This window comes from Patella vulgata, chromosome 6 (assembly GCF_932274485.2).
Source record: "Patella vulgata chromosome 6, xgPatVulg1.2, whole genome shotgun sequence".
Taxonomy (NCBI): Eukaryota; Metazoa; Mollusca; class Gastropoda; family Patellidae; genus Patella; species Patella vulgata.
In genome coordinates, this window is record NC_065884.2 from 57,374,530 (window position 1) to 57,401,776 (window position 27,247).

Below are 27,247 nucleotides of genomic sequence, written 5' to 3' on the forward strand. Positions count from 1 at the left end.
CAGTAGTGTATTTACCTTGCCTAAACATTTCGTTCCATTCTGCCTCGAGGAAATAGGGAATTGTATCTAATCTGATTTCATGAAGTTTCAACCCACCATTCTGTATTTCTATTGAATCTAGGATTGGTTCTTCTATCTGACGTGGGCTTCGCAAACAAAATCCTAGTGTACCTCGTTTTAACTCGGCCTACATAAAAAGGTTTTAAAATATGGATATCACTCGGTTTTTCGTCCCATCGTGGCTGTACGTCACGACAATTTGTTTTTGTTCTATAAAATTTTCGCGTGACGGCGTTCATGATTACCATAGACAATACCTTTGTTATTATGCCGCGAGAAAATAAACGGTTCCAAACTTCATTAAGCTTGTTTAAAATATCCTGACCCGCAACAAAGGCTGGCTTCCCCTCTGTGGCGTCTCTTGTCCCTAATGTTGAAAAAACACCCCAACCACCTACAATAAATAAGATATTCGTAGTAATGTGTGAAACATGTCCAAACTTTGAACTAATGAAGTTCAAAAGTTAGCTTTCTTAGTCTGGAGTTATGAAGTGAAGTGGGGTTCGGTGATTCTTAGTAGGGTTGGGCCAATATGCAACATTTTTGAAAAATGAAAATCGCCCGGGTGTTTCTATGGCGAAAATGACCGAATAACACGAATCCGGAAGAATTTTGCCCGAAAAAGTGCTCTTTAGATTGGTGCAGGCCCATTTTTCAAAATGGCGTCAAAATCGATATTCTTTGCATATACTGTACATAATCACTTCTAATATCCACTGTAGGGTGTCTTTTAAAGGGTTTTTGGGGTCAGAGAATTCATATCTTCAATAATAATTCATCTCCGAAAATCCAATATGGCGGAAATCCAATATGGCGGAAATCCAATATGGCGTCCAAAATGGCGCCAAAATCAACAATTCTCACCTTAGCGGTGTGAAAACACTCCCGTTATCCACTGTATGGCGTCTTTTCTGCGATTTTTGGGGTCAGCAAATTCAAGTTTCGATATGAAACCACTTCGGAAAAATCCAATATGGCGGAAATCCAAGATGGCGGCCAAAATGGTGCCCGAAACTCCTATATTCCGAACGCGCAGAGCGTAATCGCATGCCGTGGTCGAGGTATGGTGTCCCTAATAAGGTTTTTGGAGTCGGCGAATCCGAATCTGCAATTATTGGACATGTCTGATGATCCAATATGCCAGAAATTCAGAATGACGGGAGGAATCCTACGGAACACAAGCAAAATCACCCGTCGAGATAAAGGAAATCTCCAGTAATCTAAAAAAAAAGTATTTTCTAATTATATCATATATAATTAAGTACTAATTATTATATTATTATGATTTATATCCAGTACAGTTCAGTCAGTTAATATCATATTTTTTCGTTACAACGCAGATGTTCAGAGTAGGCCAGATCATATGCCTTTTTCTCTAACCTTACATTACTGATAATCTGGGGACCCTGAATCGTCACCCGAATTACCATGAGAATGTTCATATCTGTACGTGCAATGGTCCATTATTGCTTTCGCTATCACGTCTGCAAATGAATTAAAACTACATTCAAACAAGCTTCCCACATAGTGCCATCTTAAGCAGTTCATCGACAGCATCGCTAACATCACTGTCTGGTTTTATAACACCGAGTATTGCTCTTTTTAGTTCCGATATTGTAAACTTTTGGAATCTGAGCTTGCCATCGACTCTAACTCCTCTCTTCTGTCTGATATCAGGTGCAATAGTGTGCCTGAGATAACAAACTTCAGACAAGAGTTGTCGTTCTGTTAGGTCGTCCAAAACGCTTACAGAATCCGGAGTAACTGGACCACCATGTTTTTTGCATTCAGCAAGAATTTGTTGAGTTTTCTGTATTTTCTTCTTTTTCTCATCTTCCTTACGCTTGAGTGACATTGAACGAGTGGCGTTCACGGTGGCCAGAAAGTCTCGTTCGAGTTTCTTCGCCTCTTGTACATCAGGTCCTTTCCTCGATTTCTTCCAAATTGCTCTCCTCTCATCATCGCTCTTCTCCACGAAACTTGAGTCCAATAAGAAACGATTGGTCGCTACCACTGACTATCACCACGGCCGTCGATCCCGAGTATATCCATGATAGGAAAAATGATGATTTCACCCATGAGAGAATATACTTCGCTGCAGCAGTTGAACCAGTCCGAGTATATGAAGGTAGCGACAGCCAACACGAGCTTGTTCGCCTTGTCATCGACAACACTGTCGAAAAAGGCTCTGATGTCATCTTTAAGACGTAGGTAGGACCTCGACAGCTCCGCAATTCGACCGATCCGGTTTGAAGTAAATCCACGGAACCCTCGTAGATCGCGTCCACACTCTTAACACCACAATGTGAAGTCGTTGTACAATGAAACAGAGTGATTCGCGTAACTTGGTGATAAGAGTTTTGTAATTGCTATGAGACCCATAGTAAATACACTCGATGCTGAACGAAGAATATTTCCGCAATTGATCAGTTTGTCCATTCCAATTTTACATTCGACCTCTTTAAAAACCTTTTCAACGCTATGATCTATACCCAAGACTATGTGGGCAGAACATTTCAAGTTTTCAGCTTCAAGATTCAGTTTCTCTGTTAGAACATTGTTATCACTAGCGCAGTCGGTCATTACAAAATCAATCATACTGGCGATTTCATCTTCAGTGACATTGCCCAGAGTAGCTAGCCTCCTAAGCTCATATTTTATTGCTTCTGCGCTGTCATTTCCACTATGGGTTATATTTTCGGTATATCCTGTCGTATAGAACGATTTACTATTGTTCTCTGGATTGATTAGGGTGAAGTGTGTAGTCTTTACATCGAATTTTCTGTGACCGGCAGCCTTCGTGGTGTCATCTATGCCTAGTGTAACTACACATTCTTTACTTTTCAATTTCTCCGCCAAAAACTCGAATTTTCTGTGACCGGCAGCCTTCGTGGTGTCATCTATGCCCAGTGTAACTACACATTCTTTACTTTTCAATTTCTCCGCCCAAAACTCGAGATTGAGATGAGTTGCATCTTCGAGGTACCTACCCAAAGCCCGCCTGCTGGGCAGCACATTCTCCAAATCTGGCTGACGTTTTCTCTTCTTCATTGGCGGTCTCTCGTCCATGTGTTCGTCATCATCGTCTGAATCATCAGCACTATCTGCTCTCAGGACCCAATTTTGCTTGAACACAATATTGCCGAATACATGTGCGATTTTCAAAAGCTCATTTAGGGATATGTTGGCTGAAGCATGACATTGAACTAGGGCACGAATCAAGGGTTCGTAGAATGTTTTTTTACCCATTCTCACCTTTACTTCAGGAAATTTGTATTCATCATGTTGATCAGTATTCGTGTGTTGGCAGTCAGGTGCATACGTCATACCTGAGAGGTTATCAGTGATTTCATGGAACGATTCATCGAGAAGCTGTTTCTGAATATTCTCCTGTATCTCATCCTTTATACTGATCTGTCCAACTGTCCATGCATTGCGTTCTCTCGATCTTCTTTTCTACTCATACTTTTCAGCCATTTCGAAGACACAGTGTTTTGACATGTAACCACGTATTTTCCATGGCAATTATCCTGATAGAAGGCTTCGTCTTCATTTGTCATTTTGATTCCATATTTTGCACTTGATTCCATTTCATATTGTTTATTTTTGCACCGTATATCATATGCATGAGCAGTCATGAGTAGATGAAATTCCTCTGCCTTCGCCAGCCAAGCCTCCGAATATGCGGTGCGTCAATCTTCTCGCTTTCCTTCTTTTATCAACTCCTTGAATTCTTTTTTGCCACGGCACGCTCCGACATCGGGTACACGTTTTTCTCCACCCAGTCTGTAATAAATTCACTCGCGACCACTTCACTTGCTGCCTCGTGGCTAATGTGACAATGGCCTTTTTCTCTTCTACACAAGTAGAGCATACGTCCAATCGCAAACATACCTGTTTGTAATTTACTTTTACGGACGAATGCCTCTTCCTGACAATAGCTGGTCCCCCAAAATTCCTTTTTTATTAGAGAACTTCTCAACTCCATGCTGAATCACTCGCTAACTAGGCTATAAAACTTCCGGGAAAACCACAGAGCTCACCATCCAAACAGGCGTCATTAGGAATAAATTCAACGAGCAAGATGGCGGAAAATTACCTACGTCACGTTACTATGCCGGCACACTGTACCTCAAGTAATTATGACGTCATAGTCAATGCAAAATTACCAATAAATACATAGAATCAAATTTCGATGGAAAATGCACATCCTCTGGCGGATTCTTGAAAACCGGTATCCTTAGGCACAATTCCAATCAATATGGAGTTAACACAGTTGCATTGTTTCGCCATCGGTGCTTTGTTTCGACGATGGCGAAACAAAGCATTTGCGTTAACTCCATATTGATTGGAATTGTGGTGCCCTCAGGCACCTTCCAACACATCGAGAGACTGCCATCTTGCATTTCCAACAAATCGGATCATCGGACCTGTCGAAAAAGTGTAGATTCAGATTCGCGAACCACAAAATCCTGCTGAGGACACCACACAGCTATAATGACACGCTATTCCGTACCGTGCGTTTGAAATATAGGAATTTCTGGCGCTTTCGCCCGCCATCTTGGATTTCCGTCATACTGGATTTTCGAGCGTGATCAGTAATTGCAGGCTCGGATTCGCTAACCCCAGAAAGCTCACAGAGGATACCTTTAGTTGATGGTAGGGGTGTTTTCGCAATGCTAAGGTGAGAATTGTTGATTTTTTGCGCCATTTTGGACGCCATATTGGATTTCCGCCATATTGGATTTCCTGAGATCAATTATAATTGCAGATATGGATTCTCTGACCCAAAAAACCCTATAAAAGACACCCTACAGTGGATATTAGAAGTGATTATGTACAGCATATGCAAAGAATATCGATTTTGACGCCATTTTGGCCGCCATTTTGAAAAATGGGCCTGCACCAATCTAAAGAGCACTTTTTCGGGCAAAATTCTTCCGGATTCGTGTTATTCGGTCAATTTCGCCATAGAAACACCCGGGCGATTTTCATTTTTCAAAAATGTTGCATATTGGCCCAACCCTATTCTTAGGGGTTTAATTGTGTCGGGCAGAGGGCTTTGCTAATCAGGGGTGGGGGTAAACTGTTCAAACGGTATCGGGTATTCAAGAAAGCATACTCTGTCGACACCCGTCATGCACTGATAGCTAAATGAAGCGATTTCAAAAACAAAATTGTAAATATGTTTCTTGGGTGGTGCGTATTCAGATTTGTAGATATATAGTGGATCGGCCTGGTAGAAACGGGGCGCGGACATATCCAAGTTCTACTGCGAAGGCAACTATATCAAATCTATCAAGTATATCAAGGTATATCAAATGTAGACATTTTCTGAAGAAAATAGAAATTAAAATATTGATCCAAACACAACATAATGAGGGCAATATCTAATGAAGGCATTTCGTCCTTTTTTAAAATATGGAATACGAAACTGCTCAATATATACATTTGGAGAGGAATATTAAGACGGTAAACGGTATCCCCCGGCGATGACACTACATGCCCGACTATAGTGCCTGACATTACATGTATACGGCATGCAACATTTTTCATATATCGAGTACAACTTGACCATTAATTCCTGACAATCACCAATTAGCCCCCCCCCCCCACCTAATGATTTTATTGATTAACGAAAAACATTTACCTGGTTTCAGCTCTTTTGTTCTTTTTGTTAGGAATAGCACCCAATCATCTGCCGCCTGTTTCTCTAGGGCGTCTATTTCATCTTTATTTTGAGTAAAATAAGGATATACATGATCAAATATATCCACTTTACTAAAATAAAACATTGGATTGTTTTGAGAGATAATTTTGTTTATTAAAATGTTAAAATTGTCACATGGAGATAAAATATTGTAAACAAATAGTTCAAATAGTTATGTATGTTAAGAAAGAGAGCGGGGGGGGGGGGGTAACGTCCATTTGACACAAACTAGGTCATTTCGGGACTAACATATGGTTTAATTTTATGTCAATAATTCGCTGGCGCGTAGCGGTCTTTAGCAGTGGGAGGACACCGGGGACCCGTAGATAATCAACAAAGTTGGCCAGGCGATCATACTCTTTGTCCCGTACAATCGGGGAATCGAAACCACGCTAATTGACTCAATGCCAAACCTTATGATATAACCATTCGCCAAATGCTAAAAATGCGAAATATGTTCAATGCAATTCTTAAAGGGTGGGGTCTTTTTGTGTACAGTGAGATTCAACTAGATGGAATCGAATGATCAAAAATGATAAAACATTAAATTCAACAAAGTTATTATAATGGTACGACTATAACATACTTTGATAACCAATGTGTTGCTGTAAAAGACAAGGCTAGATCTACAGAATTGGAAGGAAAACACTGCTTGTAAAAATTGGTTCCTGTAGATGTCACATAAACATTTTCATGATCCAGAAGATATGATCTAGGATTGGGTATTATACCTAAAATAGCGAACAGACCCATTATTAAAGGTCTCATAATATAAACATGTTCATGGTCTAGAAGAGAAGGTATGAGTTTTGATAGAGTCGATCATAATAACAATTAAACCATGGACCGTGGACCGTGAACCGTGTATATTATACGGTCCATGGTTAAACCTAGCCGGCTAAGAACTTTACTCTCAGGTATGAGTACGACTACAGTAATAAAAAATTCTGTAGTATACGTTGAACAACAGTCAGTCAGGAACAAGAACTCTGGAACTACTGTACAAAATTGCCCCAAATCAATATGAACCATCTTTGCGACAATACAATATTGATGAAAATGTGTAAAAATATTTACAGAGGCAAGTAATTGGATTGTCAGAGAAAGATACACAGACACAACCCTTTTTGTTTGTCACTATCGCCCAAAGTATTGCAAAACTTGACCCACAACGATAGATATGTTATAGATTTGATCAAATTATGCTATAATTGATATCTTGAAAAAATCACGGTCAGTAGCACCCAAAGTATTAAAGTAATATCTGTATATACAAACGGATTTCTAAAAAACGAAGGCTATATATAGTGATGACATATATATCACAAGTGATCATAAAAATCCACATACCATCAAAATTAGATAGTACCCGTTTTCATATAAATGTCCCAAATCGATATGGATCTCCAATACCCAGGGTGCTACCTATGCATAAACATTTAATGAACAAAATTTCTTTATATAAGTCTATAAATAGTAGGAATTTAAAAACAAAATACTGACAAACCGTGAATTCTTTTATGTAAAGAGTTGAAATCACTCATTGGGAGATCTTCGTACATTATATTAATTTCTTTATTCTTTCCACACTTAGAGCGAATAAGACCTGAAATAGAGCGTCCATAAGATTTTCAAAGTGATCAAGGGCCATAACTCTGGCAGTAATTATCGGAAATCCGTGAAAATCAATGGGCTTCTTCGTCTTATGACCTTATACACTGTGCATAAATTTAAAGTCAATCGGATATTATCTTAGCCTCTAGAGCGTCCATATGCAATTGCGGACGCCGGACGGACGGACGGACGGACCGACGGGGGCGACGACAATATACGACCACGACCACATATCAATGTGGGCGTATAAAAATTTAGCATCGTAATGTCAGTCCTGTAACAGTCATTTCTGTAACGGCTAATGTTGTTACGGAATGGAAACATTTTGTTATAGGATTGCAATGTGATAATATAAATTCTTAAACTGGCTTTAAACTGGCCCAGGCAAAATTACGCTCATAGCACACTGTAGGGCGCATGCCCGTCTTCATTAGCCAATTTTGTGCTGAACGGTAGGACGTTAAACCCCATTTCATTTCCTAGAGAGGCACATTTACCAAAAAGAAATCGGCACATTTACCCAAAATTTATGCTCCATACTCCGAGATATTTGATCCAGGTACAGATCTTATCAAAGACATATTTAGAAATAATAGATATTTTATGGGAATATGATCAACGCATTCTCGGGTGTGTTAGGCGTCAATTTATTTTCAATTTTATGCTCAACTGGGTAATGTCAATGTGAGGCTGAACTACAAATCGAATATGTGCATCAAGTTGGAAAGAAAACCAATAATTGTTTTTACTGACGTAAGAAAATGAAAGACGTTTGTTTGTATGAATACGAAAATATTGTCGGAATTACAGATTGGGTGCTTTTGTGTGTTATTTTAACCACAAGAATCCACAATATGGACATAGAAAAAAATTCAATTTTTTCAAAAACATTCTTCTCGGGCTACATTACACCAGATTTTCGACTTATAATAATTTTGATGGAATGTTTTGGTCTGTGATTAATGTCTTCTCGGTCCCCTTTCCACGTAGAAACACAATCCTTCTACATAACCTCATATTTCTTTTCTTTCCTATCTAAGGTAGGGTGACCCACCATAAATAAATATCTCGACAATAACACCACAAATATATATATAAAAGGTTATAGTTAAAGCTACTCTTAGGTGTTAGATATTCGAAATAAAGATGTTTTAGGGAAAAAAACTTGGTTTTTGCGAGTACTTTCCGCTTTATAAAGCTTCTTCAGGCAAATTTTACCAATTCCAACAATTGATGTGACGTAATAACGTCATGGTTACAACAATGAACTATAATGGCTATAATAAGCACGATAAGATAATATTGCATACATTATGTATCATTAACAAAATTATTAATTAAACATTTATATTTTACACAACTACAATGTTAATATAACAAAAATCAACACCTTGAATTAAGCAATGGTTTGAATTTTTCAATAAAATATGATTCCTTTGCTTCTAATAGATCGTTGTTTTTGCTGTTTAATTGATATAACGGAAAGACATTAAAATTGCATTTGCCACAAACATCGAGGTGTCGGCTCAGGGGTATCATCCTGTATAGCGGATTAAGAATATGTTGTCGATGGAGGTTCATTCTTAATCTAAGCATATTTATGGTCTTTCCGATATATCTACCCTTACAGCCCGGAAAAATTATTACATATATAATGTAATCGGATTTACAAGACATTGGTTGTTTTACATGAAATGTAAAATTGTCCGTGATATTTATGGATGAACCTTCAATTATGATTGAACACGTTTTACATTTGGATTCATTACACTTGTTAACTGTGGGTATGATTTTAGTTGATTCGAATTTTGATGAGATTAGTAATTTAGCCAGGCTTTGAGGTTGCTTTAAACTATTTATTATTTTTGCCTTATTTAATATATCATCCATAATCGGGCTATTTTTAAGAATATGGAGATTATTATTAATTATAGATTTACCATCTTCTTGTGATGGGTTGAAAGTAGTTACTAAAGAAACTTCTTCGTGACTCTTTGTTTCACAAATCGTTTTTGGACACCTTAATTTGCTCTGATCTAAACTTAAAGCTTTTCGGATGGCATCATCTACTAGCTTTGCCGGGTAGTGTTGCTTTTTTAGAAAACCTTTAAGCTCATTAAGGCGTATTTGTTTGATATCCGATTGTGAAACTATGGTGCACACGCGTCTAGCTAAATTATACGGAATATTACGTTTGATATGAGAAGGATGGCATGAATTAAAATTGAGATACTGATGTGTGTCTGTCGGTTTATAATACATATCAGTTTCAATTTGACCATTCGGTAAAAGGTTCACCGTGACATCGAGAAAGTTTAGTTTTACTTTACTAGATTCAACAGTGAATTTAATATCGACATCTAGGCTATTCAAGAGATCGTGGAGTTTGGTGATCGCTGTATCTTCTATATTAAGGACGCACCAACAATCATCCAGAAATCGTTTCCACGATTGCTTAATCATGTCGCTAAAAGTTTTATCGAAGGTTGTGGGTATTTTCTCATACCAAATTTCTTCGAGGTAACCTAATGTTAATGTTGCGTATGTCGGACCAACTTTTGTACCCATAGCAACTCCTTTAATTTGTGAGAAATAATGGGTATCGAAGAAAAATATGTTATTTGAAATTACTAAATTTAGAGCGCCAATTATAAATCGTTTAGAAAAACTATCTGGGATACTATCGGGGTATGTATCTATCCAATATTCGATAGCTTTTATTCCCAGATCTTTACTGATGTTATTATATAGATTTACTTCATCAAAGCTTATTAATGTACTACCAGGTTCTACCTGCTTAGGTAAATGATGAAGGAAATCTATATCATCGCGGAGAAAGCTTTTGACTTTAGAACATAGTGGTTTCAGAATGATATCAGTGAAGTTGCTAAGTCTTTGGGTACTACTATTTGGTCCGCCTACTATTGGCCTGAACGTTAGGTCACCTGGACATTTTATATTTACAACTTTATGATTAGTTCGTCTTACAGCATCTTGAATTAGCCTACTTTTGTGTACTTTCGGCAATCCATAAAAGTATGCAATGCTTGGATCGAAGTTCATAAGATATTCTTGTTCCTCCTTTAACAGCATTCCAGTGTAGCAAGACACAAATGTTCTCATATTTACTATGACGTTGTTGTTTTCTTTGATGGTTGATGGCGCATAATATTCCGTGTTTTGGAGCATTTTGAATATATTTTCTTGATAGAATGACTTATCCATAACGACTATAGCTCCTCCTTTATCTGCTTGTTTGATAATTATGTTTTGGTTATTTCTCAGATTATTGAGAGCTTTCAATTCACCTTTATTTAGATTTTTAATGGTAGGTTTTGATTGAATTTTATGAGTGGCTATAGTTGTTATAAATTTATCTAACTGTACATCTTTTCCTGATTTTGGTGTAAAAGTAGATTTGTTTCGAGCCAGGCTTTCGGGTTCTGGGGGTCGAGAATCATCCTCTCTGTAGAAATGATGTCTGAGGCGCAGTTTTCTACAAAATTGTGTTAGTTCAGACTGGAGTAAGCAGCTATCATTTGAAGGTGTTGGGGTGAATTTTAGTCCCTTATCAAATAATAGAATATCATTCCTACAGAGTTCAATGCCACTGGTATTTATTACTATTGGATTTATTGTTTTGGGTTCCTTTTCCATCGGCTCCGATTTCTGGACTGGCCCCTGTCTAAAAAACGGTTTTCTTCGTTTGATCGGATAGGTTTGTTGGAAGTTTCTGATTCAATTTTCCGATTTTGTCTTCTAGGTGGGACTTGGTGCCATATTGGGGTGTTGGTTTGGGCCGACGAATCTCTACGAGTCTGAGTTTGGTTAGATCTATTAATATCGTTAGGCTCTCTCGGGTTACTTTGTCTAGATTTGGACGGTTGGGGTTTTCGTTTCGGTCCTTTTGGTTGTGCCTGTTTTGGCCAATCAGCACTTTCACCGTCGGATGAATCGATATCACTCTCCCTCCCGTTCTCTAGTTTGAATATTTCATCTCCATACTTGGAGTGATAGTTATCTAACCATTCATGATCCTTTTCCCACTGTCTTAGAACTTTCGCGTCGCATTCTTTACATTCCCGTTTCCATTCGAGCTCCAATTCTTCGAGAGTCTCTCCATCTAGGGCCTTTTCTAGAAATAACTGCATTATAGCATTATCTGTATTGGCACATCTATTCTGGAAACATTCAGCGTTTAATTCCATGCTTCCAATTTGTGCCGTGAATTTGTGTACAGCTAATTTTGTCCTTATGCCAATTATTTCTTTAGATTGCCCTGGAACAGTTGTGTAAAATATAAATGTTTAATTAATAATTTTGTTAATGATACATAATGTATGCAATATTATCTTATCGTGCTTATTATAGCCATTATAGTTCATTGTTGTAACCATGACGTTATTACGTCACATCAATTGTTGGAATTGGTAAAATTTGCCTGAAGAAGCTTAATAAAGCGGAAAGTACTCGCAAAAACCAAGTTTTTTTCCCTAAAATATATATATCCCAAGACTTAAATCAGTTTCGCATATTTATAGTCACTAAATAAACGGTCATGTTGTACTTAATAAGCTATTACCATTTAACCATCCAAAATTGTAACATGCTTACGGGTGAATCGTGCGTTTTGATTGGTCGATTAGACACTGTCTATTGGACAATAACACCCCTCTAAATTAGAAAAATCACTGCGTATTATTAATATTATGCGTACTACTTTAATGGGGATAACCACAATGGAGACACTCAATTTTGATCCTTGAACGCGTCTTGGGTCCTAATGATCTCAGGACATGTCTATTGGACAATAACACCCCTCTAAATGCGAAACAGGAGGTGTTTATCTCCTAAATAATACACCGAAAGATGGTTACTAGTGTCGGCCATAACATCCGGGCACTTGTGAGTAAAAAATAGGTTACGCGCCGGGATAATCATGACTATTTTTTCACGGAACATAACAGAAAGCTGGAACAAGTACATGAATTTAGAAACACGCACGTTAGGTAACCCAACAATTGTTTTAAGAACCGTGTAAAAGTAAAAAGAAACTACTGCTAGTATCATGTTCTTGCCTAACGCAAGGGTTTCAGAGATATTATTTGTACTAAACCAAAATATGCTCTCCTAGCGGTACAGTTAATGATAAAGCAATTTAAAAAAAATAAAACGAACGTAATTTCTAAAGCTGTTTTAATAACCAAAAAGCTAAATATTACTGCTATTCAGAATCGTCAACAATTGATTTTTTACGGCTGTAATAGTTGATAGATGTGTAGAGAATCGTGTAATGGCAATTTATAGTCTCATAGACTCTAGCGCTGAGTATTATCATACTGTGTGGTTAGCCAGAATTCACTTCGAGACAAGTCACTGAAGCGTGCACATTCGCCGTGTCGAATCCAACTTTCTTTAGGGAAAATTGTTACTGCACGCCAGTGCACGGGCCACCCTATATATGGCCACCTACAGAAAATGGTTCCGCATAAGTAACTTCCAATGTCGGTACATCCGTATGTTTCTCTTACTGGTTTCCTAATTACTGATATGCCCATCTACACATCCCCCGTTTAGACATTCATTGTGGGCGCTTTATTTAGACTTAAAGTCCCATATTTTGAAAGTGGATTAGTGCTAATCTGAGATTTAATCTCAAGATTTTTTAAGTCATATTCTGGAAAAGTTGATTAAATTTCAAATTAACATTTTATAAACTTTGATTAGCCTAATCATTGAGTTAATCATTGTTCGGGAATACCATAAATGTGATTTTCCGGAACGTTGATTTCAAGAATGAATTACGTGCACTGATATGTTATAACGATGTATTAATCGTTTATAGAAATTATTATTTATCGTTGATTTCATACAAATTGCACTTCTATTTACTGTACATTCCGCCGATATAGGACATTAAAGCACGCAGTCGTGCCGAACGAAGTAGTAAGTACATTTATTCTAGCTCACTGAAGCTTGGTAACTGCAAATATAGCCCCCCCCCCCCCCCTCTTCGCGTTTTTATAAATAAAGAATTTTAATCTTAACGTATGCATTATGACTCTGTACATAAAATTGAACATTTATTGAGCAACGATAATATATGACAGAAAATTTAAAAATATTTTCAAAACAGGATACGGATTCGGATACCCTTTATGTTTATATGTATACATGATCAGCCAAGCGAAGTGGTGTGAAAGTAATTTTTGAAAATAATAATTACATTTTAATCTTTCCAAGCAGTGTCGGATTTAACCATGGGCTTGGTATACTAAAACCTGGGGATGTCATCCTCTTTGGCTTTGCTCACACACACTTTAATTTTTTTCTAGTCGCGAGGTTGGAATAGCCTAAGATATAATTCCATCTGAATCCTGCAATCTCAATTACAGATGTGTAAAAGTATAATATTATGAGAACCCTAAAAGTGAAAAAGTAAACAAAGAATAACCATAGCCCAGCTTAACCGAAGCGGAGCCCTGGGCCTGATTACAAATAATTTCATATCCTTTTGAATGGCACGCATGCGTAACACACAATTAAACGTTCTGTAATACAAGCATAATTACATAATATCTGATAACAGATACATGGGCGAATTTCTGCCCACTAATAATTCCTTCGAAGACCAAAAGTTGTTATATGTAATTCGTGGAAATATATTTCTTGACAGAGTATTTCCAGCTTTCTTTCAAACAAAGATACCTATATGTCAACCCTGTAACACTGCGAATAAACAAGCAGTAAAAATGATAGCAAGCCCATATCTTCAGTTTTTCTACTTATCTTCATGGATTCATTTATGCCTCTCTACAGAGCATGACGAAATTATTGTCCGAGTACACATACAGACACTAGGTAACTAAACGTACATTCATCTTTTTAAAAAGTACACAAAATGAGGAAATACGCTTTAGTATGCCTGAATGACCAATCATTAGAACTAATATGCTTTTAAAAAAATGATTTTATGGAATATTCACATATTTTCAAGAAAATTAGTAATCGTTATGGGAAATTTCATGTTTCCTATTGGTGACCGATAAAAGCTGACAAAATTTTTTAATTCTGTGAACTTTATTCATAACAGACACTTTGAACTATACTTTATCAAATAAATATAAAAAATAAACAATTAAAATTATTTGAAATTTGGTCATTTGTGATTTGCAATTTCTACCAATTTTGATAATGACCCATATGGGGTTAATAAAATATACGGATGGAAAATAAGACACATGGGTCCGGTGGAAATGAAATGTATGGATAGCAAGTGAAATATACGGGTGGCAAATAAGTAATCCGTTTGAAATGAAATATTTGGGCATTAAATTGAAATATACGGGTGGCAAATAAACACGTAGTTGAAAGTGAAATATATGAGTAGTAAATAAAATATACAGGTGGCAAGTAATAGTACTAGATAAGGGTCGCAGATAAAACATGCGGTAAGAATTGAAATATATGGGTAGTCCGGGTGGATGAATGGGCAGATCAGGCAGGATTGATATTGGATTAGGTTTGTAATTTTTTTCTGCTTTTTGATAAACAAAGGTGCAAATAAATGGGTTCTTTTGCGTGCACGCCAACATGTACACGGGACCTCGGTTTTCGTCTCACTTATCAGCCCCCCCCCCCCCACACCCTGCACCACTGACAAGTAGAAACTACGCTGGACCTCGGTTTTCGTCTCACTTATCAGCCTCCCCCCACACCCTGCACCACTGACAAGTAGAAACTACGCTGGAAAATCCCGGTGAATTTTCTCGTCGAACAACGACATGGTTTCCACATTAGGGGATGACGCCCCTTCCTTTTTTTACAGTAAGATTTGGGCTGTGGAATTTAAGTGTGGCAGAGAGAAAGCTTCAAGAAAAAATAACCCGGATACATGACATGGTGACGGCTGAACGACGTTTGACAACTCGAAATATTGCCATTGTTTTGGGGCAACTCACACGAGAGGGTTGTCGACAACGAGTTAGGAATGACAAAAGTGTCTACAAGATGAATGCCAAGGCTTTTGACTGGGGATCAGAAACGTGTCAAATTCCTGACATGCCGTGACAATCTGCGCCGTTTTGAAGCAGATCCTGATAATTTTTTGGCCAGAGTTGTAACCATTGATGAGACCTGGATTCATCAGTTTCTACCAGAATCATAAATTCAGTCTAAGCCATGGAATGATGACGTCATGTCAGCTGTGAAGGACTTTTTAGAGCATCTGAAGAGAATTTCTTCCTGGCCTTGCAACATCGTTGGAAAAAGTGTATACACCTCGAAGGGACTATGTTGAAATAAGAATGAAAACCATCGACTTTGTACAGGTCTTTCACAGATAACTTTAAATGAGTTTGCCACATCAATATACTTACAGATTATATCAGTCATTAGTTCCATTGAAATCGATCCATCCGCAGCACCATATTCGGCTACAGTAAATGGTTCATTTTCTGGATGAGGTTTGCTAATTAGATTGCCTGAAATGTTTTAATAGTATTTTTTAAAAGAATGGCGTCCATATCACATGATATTATAAAACTCCACATACTATCAAAATCGGAGAGTAACGGTTGACAATACGCAAAGTCAACAGCAATAACTCCACGATGAATAATTTTATTGAAAGAGCTATATTCTCACAGACACTCAGAACAATTGTGCAAACATGGAATATTTGGTGGCTGAAAGCTTCCATTTAGATCGGCGTGTTTCTAGATACAACACGAGAGTCGCCGTTAAGCCAGTACGACGAAAAGTGCGCCGATCGGCGACTTTTTCGTCGGACTAGCTTAACGGCGACTCTCGCCTCGGAAGTTTATGTTAGTTACATGCGCAATGGCTACATTTTACTTCTTGTATATGGACACAGATCACCAGATATTTCTACGCCGTCACCCACGAAAGTAGGGCGAAAGTTATTTTTAGTCTTTCTCTCCCTTTCACTTTTCCCCCTTTTGCATGGCGATTTTTGTTGACTTTTTTTGTGTAGAGTCGAAGAAAAGGGTTTAAAAATACATTTTCTGTCAGGTTTTGGTGAATATTCATGATTTTGAGAGGTTGGTTAGGTTGAAATGTAGGGCCGAAAATTGCATGTTTACTTGTCTCTACTTCCAGCTTGTGTATCTCAATTTTTTCATGGTGAACCTCATACATGCTTTTGTGCAAGAGTTTGCCACATGTTGCTCCATCTGTGGCAGAAAGCGTTTTACCCAACGAAAATTTGGGGAAAAGTTAGGTCCGGTCTAAGATACGAGAATTAACATTAAAATCAATGGGGAAATATTTAGTGATATAAAGACGTGTACATTTTAAATCGAATTCCAGTGTAACTAAACAGGTTTTGAAAGTACAAGTGTCTGTAACACTCATAAATTTTAATTTGCCCTAGTGTCACTGAAAATGTTGATATAGCTCGACAGCCTAAACTCATCCAAAATCTCCTCCATTCTAATTTTACATACAAGTAGTAAAATGTAGCCATTGCGCATGTAACTAACTATAAACTCCCGAGGCGAGAGTCGCCGTTAAGCCAGAGCGACGAAAAAGTCGTCGAAAAAGTCGTCGATATTTTCGGCGACTTTTTCGTCGCGTGGCTTAACGGCGACTCTCGTGTTGTGAAAGTCGCGGGTCGCCGTTAAGCCAGTACGACGAAAAAGTCGCCGATCGGCGCCCTTTTCCTCGTGCTGGCTTAACGGCGACTCTCGCGTTGTATCTAGAAACACGCCGATCTAAATGGACGCTTTCAGCCACCATAAGTATTTGAATTTTGATTTTCTCGAATAAAATATAGGTGACCTTAAAGTTAAAATTTTAACGACGTTATGCTGTATTATAAATAAAATTCAGTTTAACTAACCAACTATTTTAAGTATTCCTTCTTTAGAGTGATCACATATATTTTTATTTTTGATCTGAACATCGCCGTAAGATTCACCATGTCTACCCGGATGCATTACGTTGTAGGACATCCATCTTGAAATCAAGTTTATGGGTCCTTTCAATCTAAAAATAAAACAAAGGTAAAGTAGTGGATCGGGATATGCTATTAATATATTTTCCATAAGTGTTTTTGTTTGTACTCTATTCAGTTACTAAATGCCATTTAAAGATTAATATATTGAAGATACATTATGGGAGATTAGGTAAAGAGCTGACAGTTCTTACTATAATAATTAAATGGGAATTTGCGGAAAATGATCCCCTCTGAACCGAGATTTTAGCAATTGAATTTTCGGCCTGGCCGCGATCATCATTACTAAAGTTCGTACGATAAAAAAACATAGTCTCGATTATCCATTTCATGAATAAATCATAAATGGAAATTGAACAGCAAATCGGAACCTAATTCAATAAACATCGCAGCGATTACATCGAGAGTGGATTATGGCGTGGATAGTCAATTAATGTCTATAATTAATAATTTAGATAAAATTATCTAGGCATAAAGAAGGACCTGCAATAGACAGATTTAGCTCTTGCATAATGTAACTTTAATAATTACCGTCTATAAGAAAATACTAAAACCTGTCTGCTCTTTTGGTGAAGTGGGTTGCTCGATGAATATGGCGCTGATTGACTAACCAAGTCACGTATTGCAATCTAACAGTAGAGACTTTTGGCAAGTGGAATTTTCCCATCCGTATGACGTATCCGTATCATCACGTTATACGTTGTGTCAATGTAGTTTTTAGAGTTTTGGCAGAATTTTCGCGCCTCGTACGTATAGCTAGCTGAGCTGAGCTGAGTTCTATTACAGCATGATAGCAGTTATTGACTAGCCTACAAATACCTGAAAGGAGTAAAGTCGCTCGACAGTCGCTGAGCTATTTAAAATTTCAGAAACATCCAGAGAGAGAAAGAGAGAGAGAAATGGGTTTTAACGTCCACTCGACACAAACTAGGTCATTTCTGGACTAACATATGGTTTAATTTTATTTCAATAATTCGCTTCCGACTTCGACTCGACAGCAATTTTTAGTTTCACTAATGTATCATTTCAGAAAGTTTATACCCCTTTTACAGATTTTCAAGGTCCCATATCAACCAGCATGCAGACAGACAGACAGACAGACAGACAGGAAAAATATGAAAATTCCGCGAAAATCTCATCAAAAGTAATGATTAAATTCCAGTCTTTGCCATGGTTAAAAATAAAATCACATCAAATATACACATTCTTGTTCTAGGATACACATAGATTCATAAAAACGCTATGATATAACATTTCAGCGTCTAAAAGTAGCAAAAACGACGGTAAAAAGACAACAGTGTTATCCGGACCTTTTCCGTATTAAAGCTATAGGATGCGAGCTGCCGTATCCGTGTGTCGTATCACGTATGAGAAATACACACGCATTGATGACGTCACACGCAAAATCAATACGGATACGCGATACGGGCCAGGAATTTAAGCTTGGCAAAAGTCTCTAGTATCAGGGACCATTCGTTTGGATGGTGTAAGAGGAGTCTGAACCAGTATCTACTTCAGTTGTGAGAGTTGATTGACTCAGATGACTGTGGCCAGATCTATTTACCAAGGTCAACTGCAGATTTCCTCAAGGTCACGAGATGTAAATAGGGTTAGGGCACGTGATTGTTGCCGAGAATTGTGGGTTAGGGTAAGACTTAGGGCTAGCCCTGTTTACACCTCGTGACCTTTATAACTTGACAGTTTCATCATAAAACTGATATTGGATTCGTGTATTCGAACCCCCTTTATAGCGTCTGTCACGGTTAGTTAAATCTGGTTTAATAGCTCCTTTTTGGCATTTTGGTTCCGAGAATGTGTTTAATAACACGTCCTCAACATCTTCTTCAGTTGTAAATTTACATTTTGCTGATTGATGCTGTCAACGTAACGCAAATTCATCATTAGTCTCTGATTCACCATGTCCCGTGTTTTGGTCCGGCATTAAAACAAATCTGAAATTCATCACCAAGGTCAGTAAAATTTCAGAAACCTGCTTGTACGATTCAATTTCCTTTACACGGAAATACATCTCAAATTTCTGTCGCAACAATTCAAAACTCCGACTAACGATCGTCGGTGTCTCAATTCATCACTATCTTATCGTTGGGCGTTGTGGCAATTTTCAACACCAGGAAGGAAAGCACAGCCAGACTCGCCCAAATCTCACGTGTAGTAACATCTATTTTACGGCAATATTGTCAATTGTTACGCGGTGGCAGTTCAATAAACGTACACAGGAGGCATCTAGAAGTTTACCTCTGCCACTATGTTATAACTTATATCAGTAACAACGTGATAATTCATGTTATAAGTTTGATTTATTCAGAACAAACATTACACAAGCAACCATGCTTGGCCCAAACTAAAGTAAAACAAGTAGGCTGCAATCCGTCGTTAATTTTAGTCCACATAATGACCAATGTCACGTGTTAAACCCGATGTTTCTCTCTCTCTCCTCATCCATAAAAACCCGTCTAGAAAAAAACAAGCTTCGGAGGTGAATCCACCGGACTATCTTGTGGTAGGGTGACCCGTGCAGTCTACAGAAAGTTGGTCTCGACACGGCTAAATGTGCACGCTTCAGTTGCGTGTCTCGAACTGATTTCTGACTACCCCGCACTCTCTTTGAGTCGATAAATAGCCATGGCACGTGCAATTCTCTACAAATATATTAACTATTACAGCCGTAAAAAATCTATTGTTGACGATTTTGAATAGCAGTAAAATTTAGCTTCTTGGTTATTACAGCAGCTTTAGAAATTACGTTTGTTTTATTTTTTAAATTGCTTTATCATTAACTGTACCGTTAAGAGCGGCATCTTTTGGTTTAGTACAAATAATATCTCTGAAACACTCGGGTTAGACAGGAACATGATACTAGCAGTAGTTTCATTTTACTTTTACAAGTTTCTTAAAACAATTGTTGAGTTGTCTAAAGTGCTTAATTCTAAATTCAATTTCTTGTTCTAGCTTTCTGTTATGTTTCGTAAAAAAGTAGTCTTGATTATCCCGACCTGTCAATCAGACGTAGAATGGTCGATAGACTGGTTAAGCGAGACTAATTTCAAAACAAGGGCACGTAACCTATCTTTTACTCAAAAGTGTCTGGATGTTATGGACGACACTTGGAACCAGTTTTCAGTCTATTATTAGGATGACCCGTGCACTTTACAGAAAGTTGGTCTCGACACGGCTAAATGTGCACGCTTCAGTTGCGTGTCTCGAACTGATTTCTGACTACCCCGCACTCGCTTTGAGTCGATAAATAGCCATGGCACGTGCAATTCTCTACAAATATATCAACTATTACAGCCGTAAAAAATCTATTGATGACGATTTTGAATAGCAGTAAAATTTAGCTTCTTGGTTATTACAGCAGCTTTAGTAATTACGTTTGTTTTATTTTTTAAATTGCTTTATCATTAACTGTACCGTTAAGAGCCGCATCTTTTGGTTTAGTACAAATACTATCTCTAAATCACTTTCTTTAGCAGGAACATGATACTAGCAGTAGTTTCATTTTACTTTTACAAGTTTCTTAAAACAATTGTTGAGTTGTCTAAAGTGCTTATTTCTAAATTCAATTTCTTGTTCTAGCTTTCTGTTATGTTTCGTAAAAAAGTAGTCTTGATTATCCCGACCTGTCAATCAGACGTAGAATGGTCGATAGACTGGTTAAGCGAGACTAACTTCAAAACAAGGGCACGTAACCTATCTTTTACTCAAAAGTGTCTGGATGTTATGGACGCAACTTGGAACCAGTTTTCAGTCTATTATTTCTAGATGATTAATGGTCATAGCTTATTAAGTACAACATGATCGTTTATTTAGTGACTATAATTGTGTGAAACTGATTTGAGGCTTGGCATATATATAAATATTGTGGCGTAATTGTCGAGATATTTGGAGATATTTATTTATGGTGGGTCACCCTACTATTATTTATAGATGATTAATGGTCATAGCTTATTAAATACAACATGATCGTTTATTTAGTGACTATAATTGTGTGAAACTGATTTGAGGCTTAGCATATATATAAATATTGTGGCGTAATTGTCGAGATATTTGGAGATATTTATTTATGGTGGGTCACCCTACTTGTGGAATTCCGTAACAACCACCGCACAAGTCTATACACTATAGTATATTTTTCATACAACTGCATAAGTGATTTCCGCATCTGTTACTGAGTACACACGTGAAAGGCCCAATTTGAATGTACATAACGTTTGTGCGGTTTAAATATTTTTAGGTAAGTTGTTCCAAAGTTTAATTGTGCAGGGAAAGAAACTATTAGAATATGAACTGGTTTTACAAAATGGTCTCCAAATAAAGGTAAACGTTATGACGAAAAATATGTGTAGCATGATTGGTAGAATTTTTGCTCTTTAAATTAGTAGCATTGTATTAATTAATATCTTAGGCTAATTGTTAGATTCACATTTTGCATAGAAGGCATACTGTCTCATATGCACTTAAATCCAAATGAATGAATGATTGATAAGTTGATACTTAAACAGAGTTATAATTTGGTAAACATACAATTCAAGGTTGATAACAAAATAACACGTGTGAAACTTCTGATGTAAGTTACCACTATCAATATATAATGGTGGTTTTCGACGACATTAGGCAAATTAACCAATCACTATAATTAATTACGTCATATTTGACCAATTTAAGGTCCAAAACACCAATGGTACAAGACCATGATTTCTCTGATTGGGATTGGGAGAATGACTTTATTGTAATCTATTATGCATTGTACCATATGTAAGCAGCTTGATCTATAAAATGTAAAAACGAACTGTTGCATTGTTATTTCTGATAAGACAAACGTCTTAAAACTATATGAATAAGAAGAAGAGAATACACAAAGGGAAAAGGAACCAAAAAAAAAAGACTCGTGGTGTTACATATCACAATCCACTCATGTAGGCTACACATGAGCGTGCATATTAAAGAACCTTAGACAGTTTAGGATAGACGAAGGGTTGGCGGGTTCAAGATTCTCCTTGCTCGCGTGATACTAGAAACAAAGGTTTTGTGTTGACGAGGCGTTAAACCCCATTCCTTTCCCTTCATTGTATGACAAACTCTCATGTGGCATCCAGTGCAGAATGGACATTTTATATAGTCCGTTTATGGAAAATTTACATAGGTGGCTTTAATTCTTGTGCGTGCTGATACAAGGGGTATTCACCATTTGATAAGAAACTAAAAGTATTACACTATTGGAAACGTACACCTTCACTGTTATTATTTTTATGTTATGTCTGGGGTCTTCGATTACCCCTTGTTGCCAACAAGGTTTTTCGTGCGACGTGTTTGCACAAGGATTAATATGTATAACTTTAATTCTTACCTTAAGCTTAAGATACCTCTGCATATCGACATTATTTTCAGTTTTCAAATAAAAAATATCCTATTCAAGGTTTATGAGATGGTTGGTTCGACTATATTGCACTGTCCTTCTTGTCACGAGCTAATTTTACCTCACACATCGGTAAATAATATTACTTATCACGAGCTAATTTGACGTCACACATCGACCAAAAAATATTAAACTTTTTGATAACTTTAGAGCGTTGAGTACTTTTAAATGCACTGTAAGTTTTGTTTATATAAGATATGACATATGTTGTTATCTACCAACTATTCCAAACCTTGTCTCGGATTTTTCTGTTATGCCTGCATGGATTCTCAACAAATTGGGCATGAATAATGCTAAATGCAATTCCAAGAAACCTACGTTTCACTTTTGCGCTATAGACCGTGGTTTGTCTGATATCCATGGAAACCGTAAATCGAAAGTAGAGACTATATGCGACTTTTCGACATCAAAAACGTTAAGGTCATTTAAAAGTGTGTTCAAAGCTAAGTAAACATTGCTGAGCGGATGTAGCTTACCAAAAATGAGAGAGAGAGAGAGAGAGGACTGGGGTTTAACGTCCACTCGACACAAACTAGGTCATTTCGGGACTAACATATGGTTCAATTTTATTTACATAATTCGCTTGCGCGTAGGGGTCTTTAGCAGTGGGAGGAAACCGGAGGACCCGGAGAAAACCCACGAGGTTGGACAGGCGACCCTACTCCATGCCACGCACAACCGGGGATTCGAAACCACGCCAGTCGACTCAATGACAGACTTTACGATACAGCGCGCGCACGCTAACCATTCAGCCATCCAACCCCCCTACCAAAAATGAAAACAAAATTGTCTACACTGTCTAGTTACGAATAGTTTAGGATAGATCTGCCTGAAATGGGTTGTAATTAATTTATGACTCATATATTACTGTTTTATGTACTTCAGGTTAAAAATAGCTTGATGGTCATTTGAGCAGAATTTATTGGAGATATCTGTCAATAAAGATCATTGAGCGGAAAAGTGAAAAACAAGTACTATTTATACGCAGTTATTCGCCTTGCTAAAACAGAGGGTTGTTATTGTCCAATCGACAGTGTCTATTTGACCAATCAAAACGTATGGTTAAACACGTTCCAAATGTAGACAGGCCACAGATCGATTTCCCCATTGACTTTAATGTTAATTCTCGTCTCTTAGACCGGCTTTAGCTTTTTCCCAAATTTTCGTTGGGTAGAATGCTTTCTGCCACAAACGGAGCAACATGTGGCACACTCCTGCCCTTAAGCATGTATGAGGTTCACCATGAAAAACTTGTGATACACAAACTGGAAGTAGAGACAAGTAACAAGTAAACAGGCAATTTTCGGCCCTACATTTCAACCGAATCAACCTCTCAACTCTTGTATCCTTCCGCCTCAAAATCATGAATATTCACAAAAAACTGGCATTAAATGTATTTCTTCAATTCTACGCCAAAAAGTCAACAAAAATCGCGATGCAAAAGGGGGGAAAGGGGAACGGGAGAAAAAGACTAAACATAACTTTGGCCCTTGTTTCGTGGGTGACGGCGTAGAAATATTTGGTGATCTGTGTCCTATATAGGGGTGAAACTTCAGGTATCACCAAAAGGCCTTTTTTATATGCTTCTCATATGTTCTGGCAACATATCAGTGAAAAAAAGTCAAAATCAAAGAATAACTGCAAAAATGATGGCCCTTTAAATATACATGCTGCTTCATGTAAAGGGGTGCATCTCAGGTCCATGGGCCTTTTGTGTTAAAATGTAAAACTCTTTCTTATTAAATGCAGTATTTGAGTTCTGTGAAAAAATATGACAAGTTACAAACAAATTACACAGAAAACACTCATAATCTGGAGTTTTGTTTCAAAAATATAATTTCTTACTGCCATGTCATGACAAATGTACAAAACTTACATGTAGAATCTTTCAAAAAACCAATAATTTTCCACTTTTTTGGATAGCCAGACTGGCAAGGAACACATTTTTAGAAACCCTGGACAATATGCAAACAGAAATATCACAAATCAATTGCATTGATTGTAATATTAGAGATCTATACTGAAACGTGTATCCCCACCCCCTAAACATGTCACTGACTTAATCAATCTAATTTTTGGTTGCAAAACTAATATTGCCAAATAAATCTGTCTAATAGCTATGTTTTACCATCCCTGGCTAACATTTGTACATATAAACTAAAATATGTGCAATAAACATGAGTTATGGTTAAAAATAGGCCTTGATGAAAGAAAAAATGCCATATTTGGTCTATGACCACCCCTCTTTTTTAAAAGAGTCACGGAATACACAACTTTCACAAATTTGGAAATATTTCAACGTTTTCAACATCTCAAACCTCAGAGGCATCATACAAATCTTTATTGCAATCTTGTGCTGAAGCAAGATGTCTGGACCTTTACACAAATTTCCTGAAAAAATGAAGTCAAAAAAGTAGTTATGATGGAGTAGACAACATAAAGGAGGCCTGAAAAGAGCAAAATTAACATTTTACTGTTCTGTAAGTAACATACATGCAACAAACACCACACATTCTAGATTTTGATAAGAAAATATTGAACATTAAGCTGGCATTTACACACCTACACCAATTTTGTATCAGGATGTGGTCTCATTGGCCTGACATGTCCCAGGGTTCTAAGTTTGACTTTAAACAAAAAAGGCTAGAAATCCTTGAAATGAACAAAATAACTATTTATTGGTGAAAAATAACATTCCGAGCTGTAATTCAACCATAAATTCCAATTACTATCATTTAATTTTCAACACAGGTGCAATTAAATCTCTCAAAACACATTAATAAAAAAAAGGGTGGGGTGGGGCATTTATAGCCTCTCTTAACCGAATGACGGAGTGAAAAATGTCTAGAAAGATTGGAATATTGATTTATACATAAAGTAAATGCAAGAATTTAATGTTTCAAAAAAGTAAAGAAAAAATGCTTGTTCTGGGTAAAATAGTGGCAAAATTGAGCCAACCCCTGTTTTGAACATTTGGTACAAACCCATCTGCTGTGTTAACTCAGTATTACCAATTTTTTTCAATTTTCTGTGGGAAAGCTGGAGCTATTTTTAAACCTGACAAACTTATAGATCCCATCTAAGCTATAATAACAATGAAAATAAGGGCATTTTTAGACATTTTAACTCATTTGAGTAGTCATGAAAGTAATAATTTTTACATCGAAATGGGAGAATTTGGAGATTTTCTATGAATATTCCTGATTTTTAGACAAAATTTGGTGAAATTACAATACTGTTCGCTTTATCTGTGCTTTCTGGGGCTGAATATGGCAAAATTGAGCATTAAAATATTTTTTTCTTAATCTTACTGTTAGAAAATAAATAAAAACTGAAAATTGAGAAATTTGCAGTAAAATCACAATTTTTCTCCAAACTTTGATTTTTTTTTTTTTTTTTTTTTTTAAATTAACTTTTTTTTAGTTTTTCTGAAGTCAAAGTATTTTATACATATTTTCTGATAATATATTCTTCATATGCATATCAGTCACACCCTTGTGACACACAGACAGGCCATAGATCACTAAAGATTTCCCCATCATTGACTTTAAGATGACGATGTGTTAGACTTTAACTAATCGTTAAAATAGCTTAGTTTTGAGGAACCGGCCCTAGTTCTATCACATATTATGCGATAATGACTGATACCATTATTTTCTTTTGAGTGTATAGCCTACACAGACTTAATATTTTAATGTTCAAATGTTTCTTTAATGAAGCTGTTTATTCTTTGCAAAATGTACATAGATCGGATTTAATAATTCCAGCTAAAAATGTATTGGTACATGTCATAAAACTTTTTAGACGAAATTCAAACTATCCCAGCAATGTATCAGTAGTAAATCCGAGCACATCCCTGTAGAGTTTTAACTTAAAAGTTTATTCGACTATCCGTGTTTCAAAAACGATGATCATCATTTATTATTATCACATTCCCCGCCAATTTCAGATCCCCACCCACCCACACGCGCACACACAAATACAGCACGACCCCCAAAGCAGTTTGGCATCCTACATACTATGTTAGAGACCCATATTCTAGAAATTAATGTTTTACTAATCTGCAAGGTGATCAGCAAGAACAATTTCGAACGATATGGATCTTGTCCCTGTAAAATACATTTTGGATTCCCCACCCCAGCCCTGATAAATAATTCTGCTTTCCTGTTTCACCCCATTCAGGACTACAGAATAATTATTATTTTTATTTTTGTAGTTTTATAATGATCTCAAAACATCATTTTTCGATGTTAAATAAAACGTTTTGTAACAAAAAGACTATTTAAAATTACATTATTTAAAAAGCAAGAGCAACGCTCACGCTGCATGATACGTCCACATTCCTGCTCAGGTTGATAAGGTACGTTTGAAAAGGAAGAGAATGAAATTAGAAATGGCTGCAAAGCGGTGGGTTTGTTTTGCCAAATTTACAGACAAAATATTTTTTTAA

At 36.9% G+C, this 27,247-nt stretch overlaps 1 protein-coding gene across 2 annotated transcripts in view; it reads right to left on the reverse strand.

Moving 5' to 3' along the window:
- LOC126823796 (uncharacterized) overlaps positions 1–22,858 on the reverse strand; it is a 28,800-nt gene extending 5,942 nt beyond the window's left edge. The window contains exons 1-8 of one of the 2 annotated variants that reach the window (XM_050552801.2): positions 22,729–22,858; positions 17,247–17,392; positions 15,763–15,867; positions 7,278–7,376; positions 6,357–6,501; positions 5,711–5,841; positions 318–454; positions 16–187 (exon numbers count right to left, since the gene is read on the reverse strand). In XM_050552801.2, coding sequence (XP_050408758.1) covers positions 16–187; positions 318–454; positions 5,711–5,841; positions 6,357–6,501; positions 7,278–7,376; positions 15,763–15,867; positions 17,247–17,392; positions 22,729–22,760 — 967 coding nt within the window. In that variant the 5' untranslated portion in view covers positions 22,761–22,858. The remainder of the gene's footprint in view (positions 1–15; positions 188–317; positions 455–5,710; positions 5,842–6,356; positions 6,502–7,277; positions 7,377–15,762; positions 15,868–17,246; positions 17,393–22,728) is intronic. The other variant, XR_007681318.2, reaches the window with a different exon arrangement.
- Positions 22,859–27,247: the final 4,389 nt, after the last annotated feature.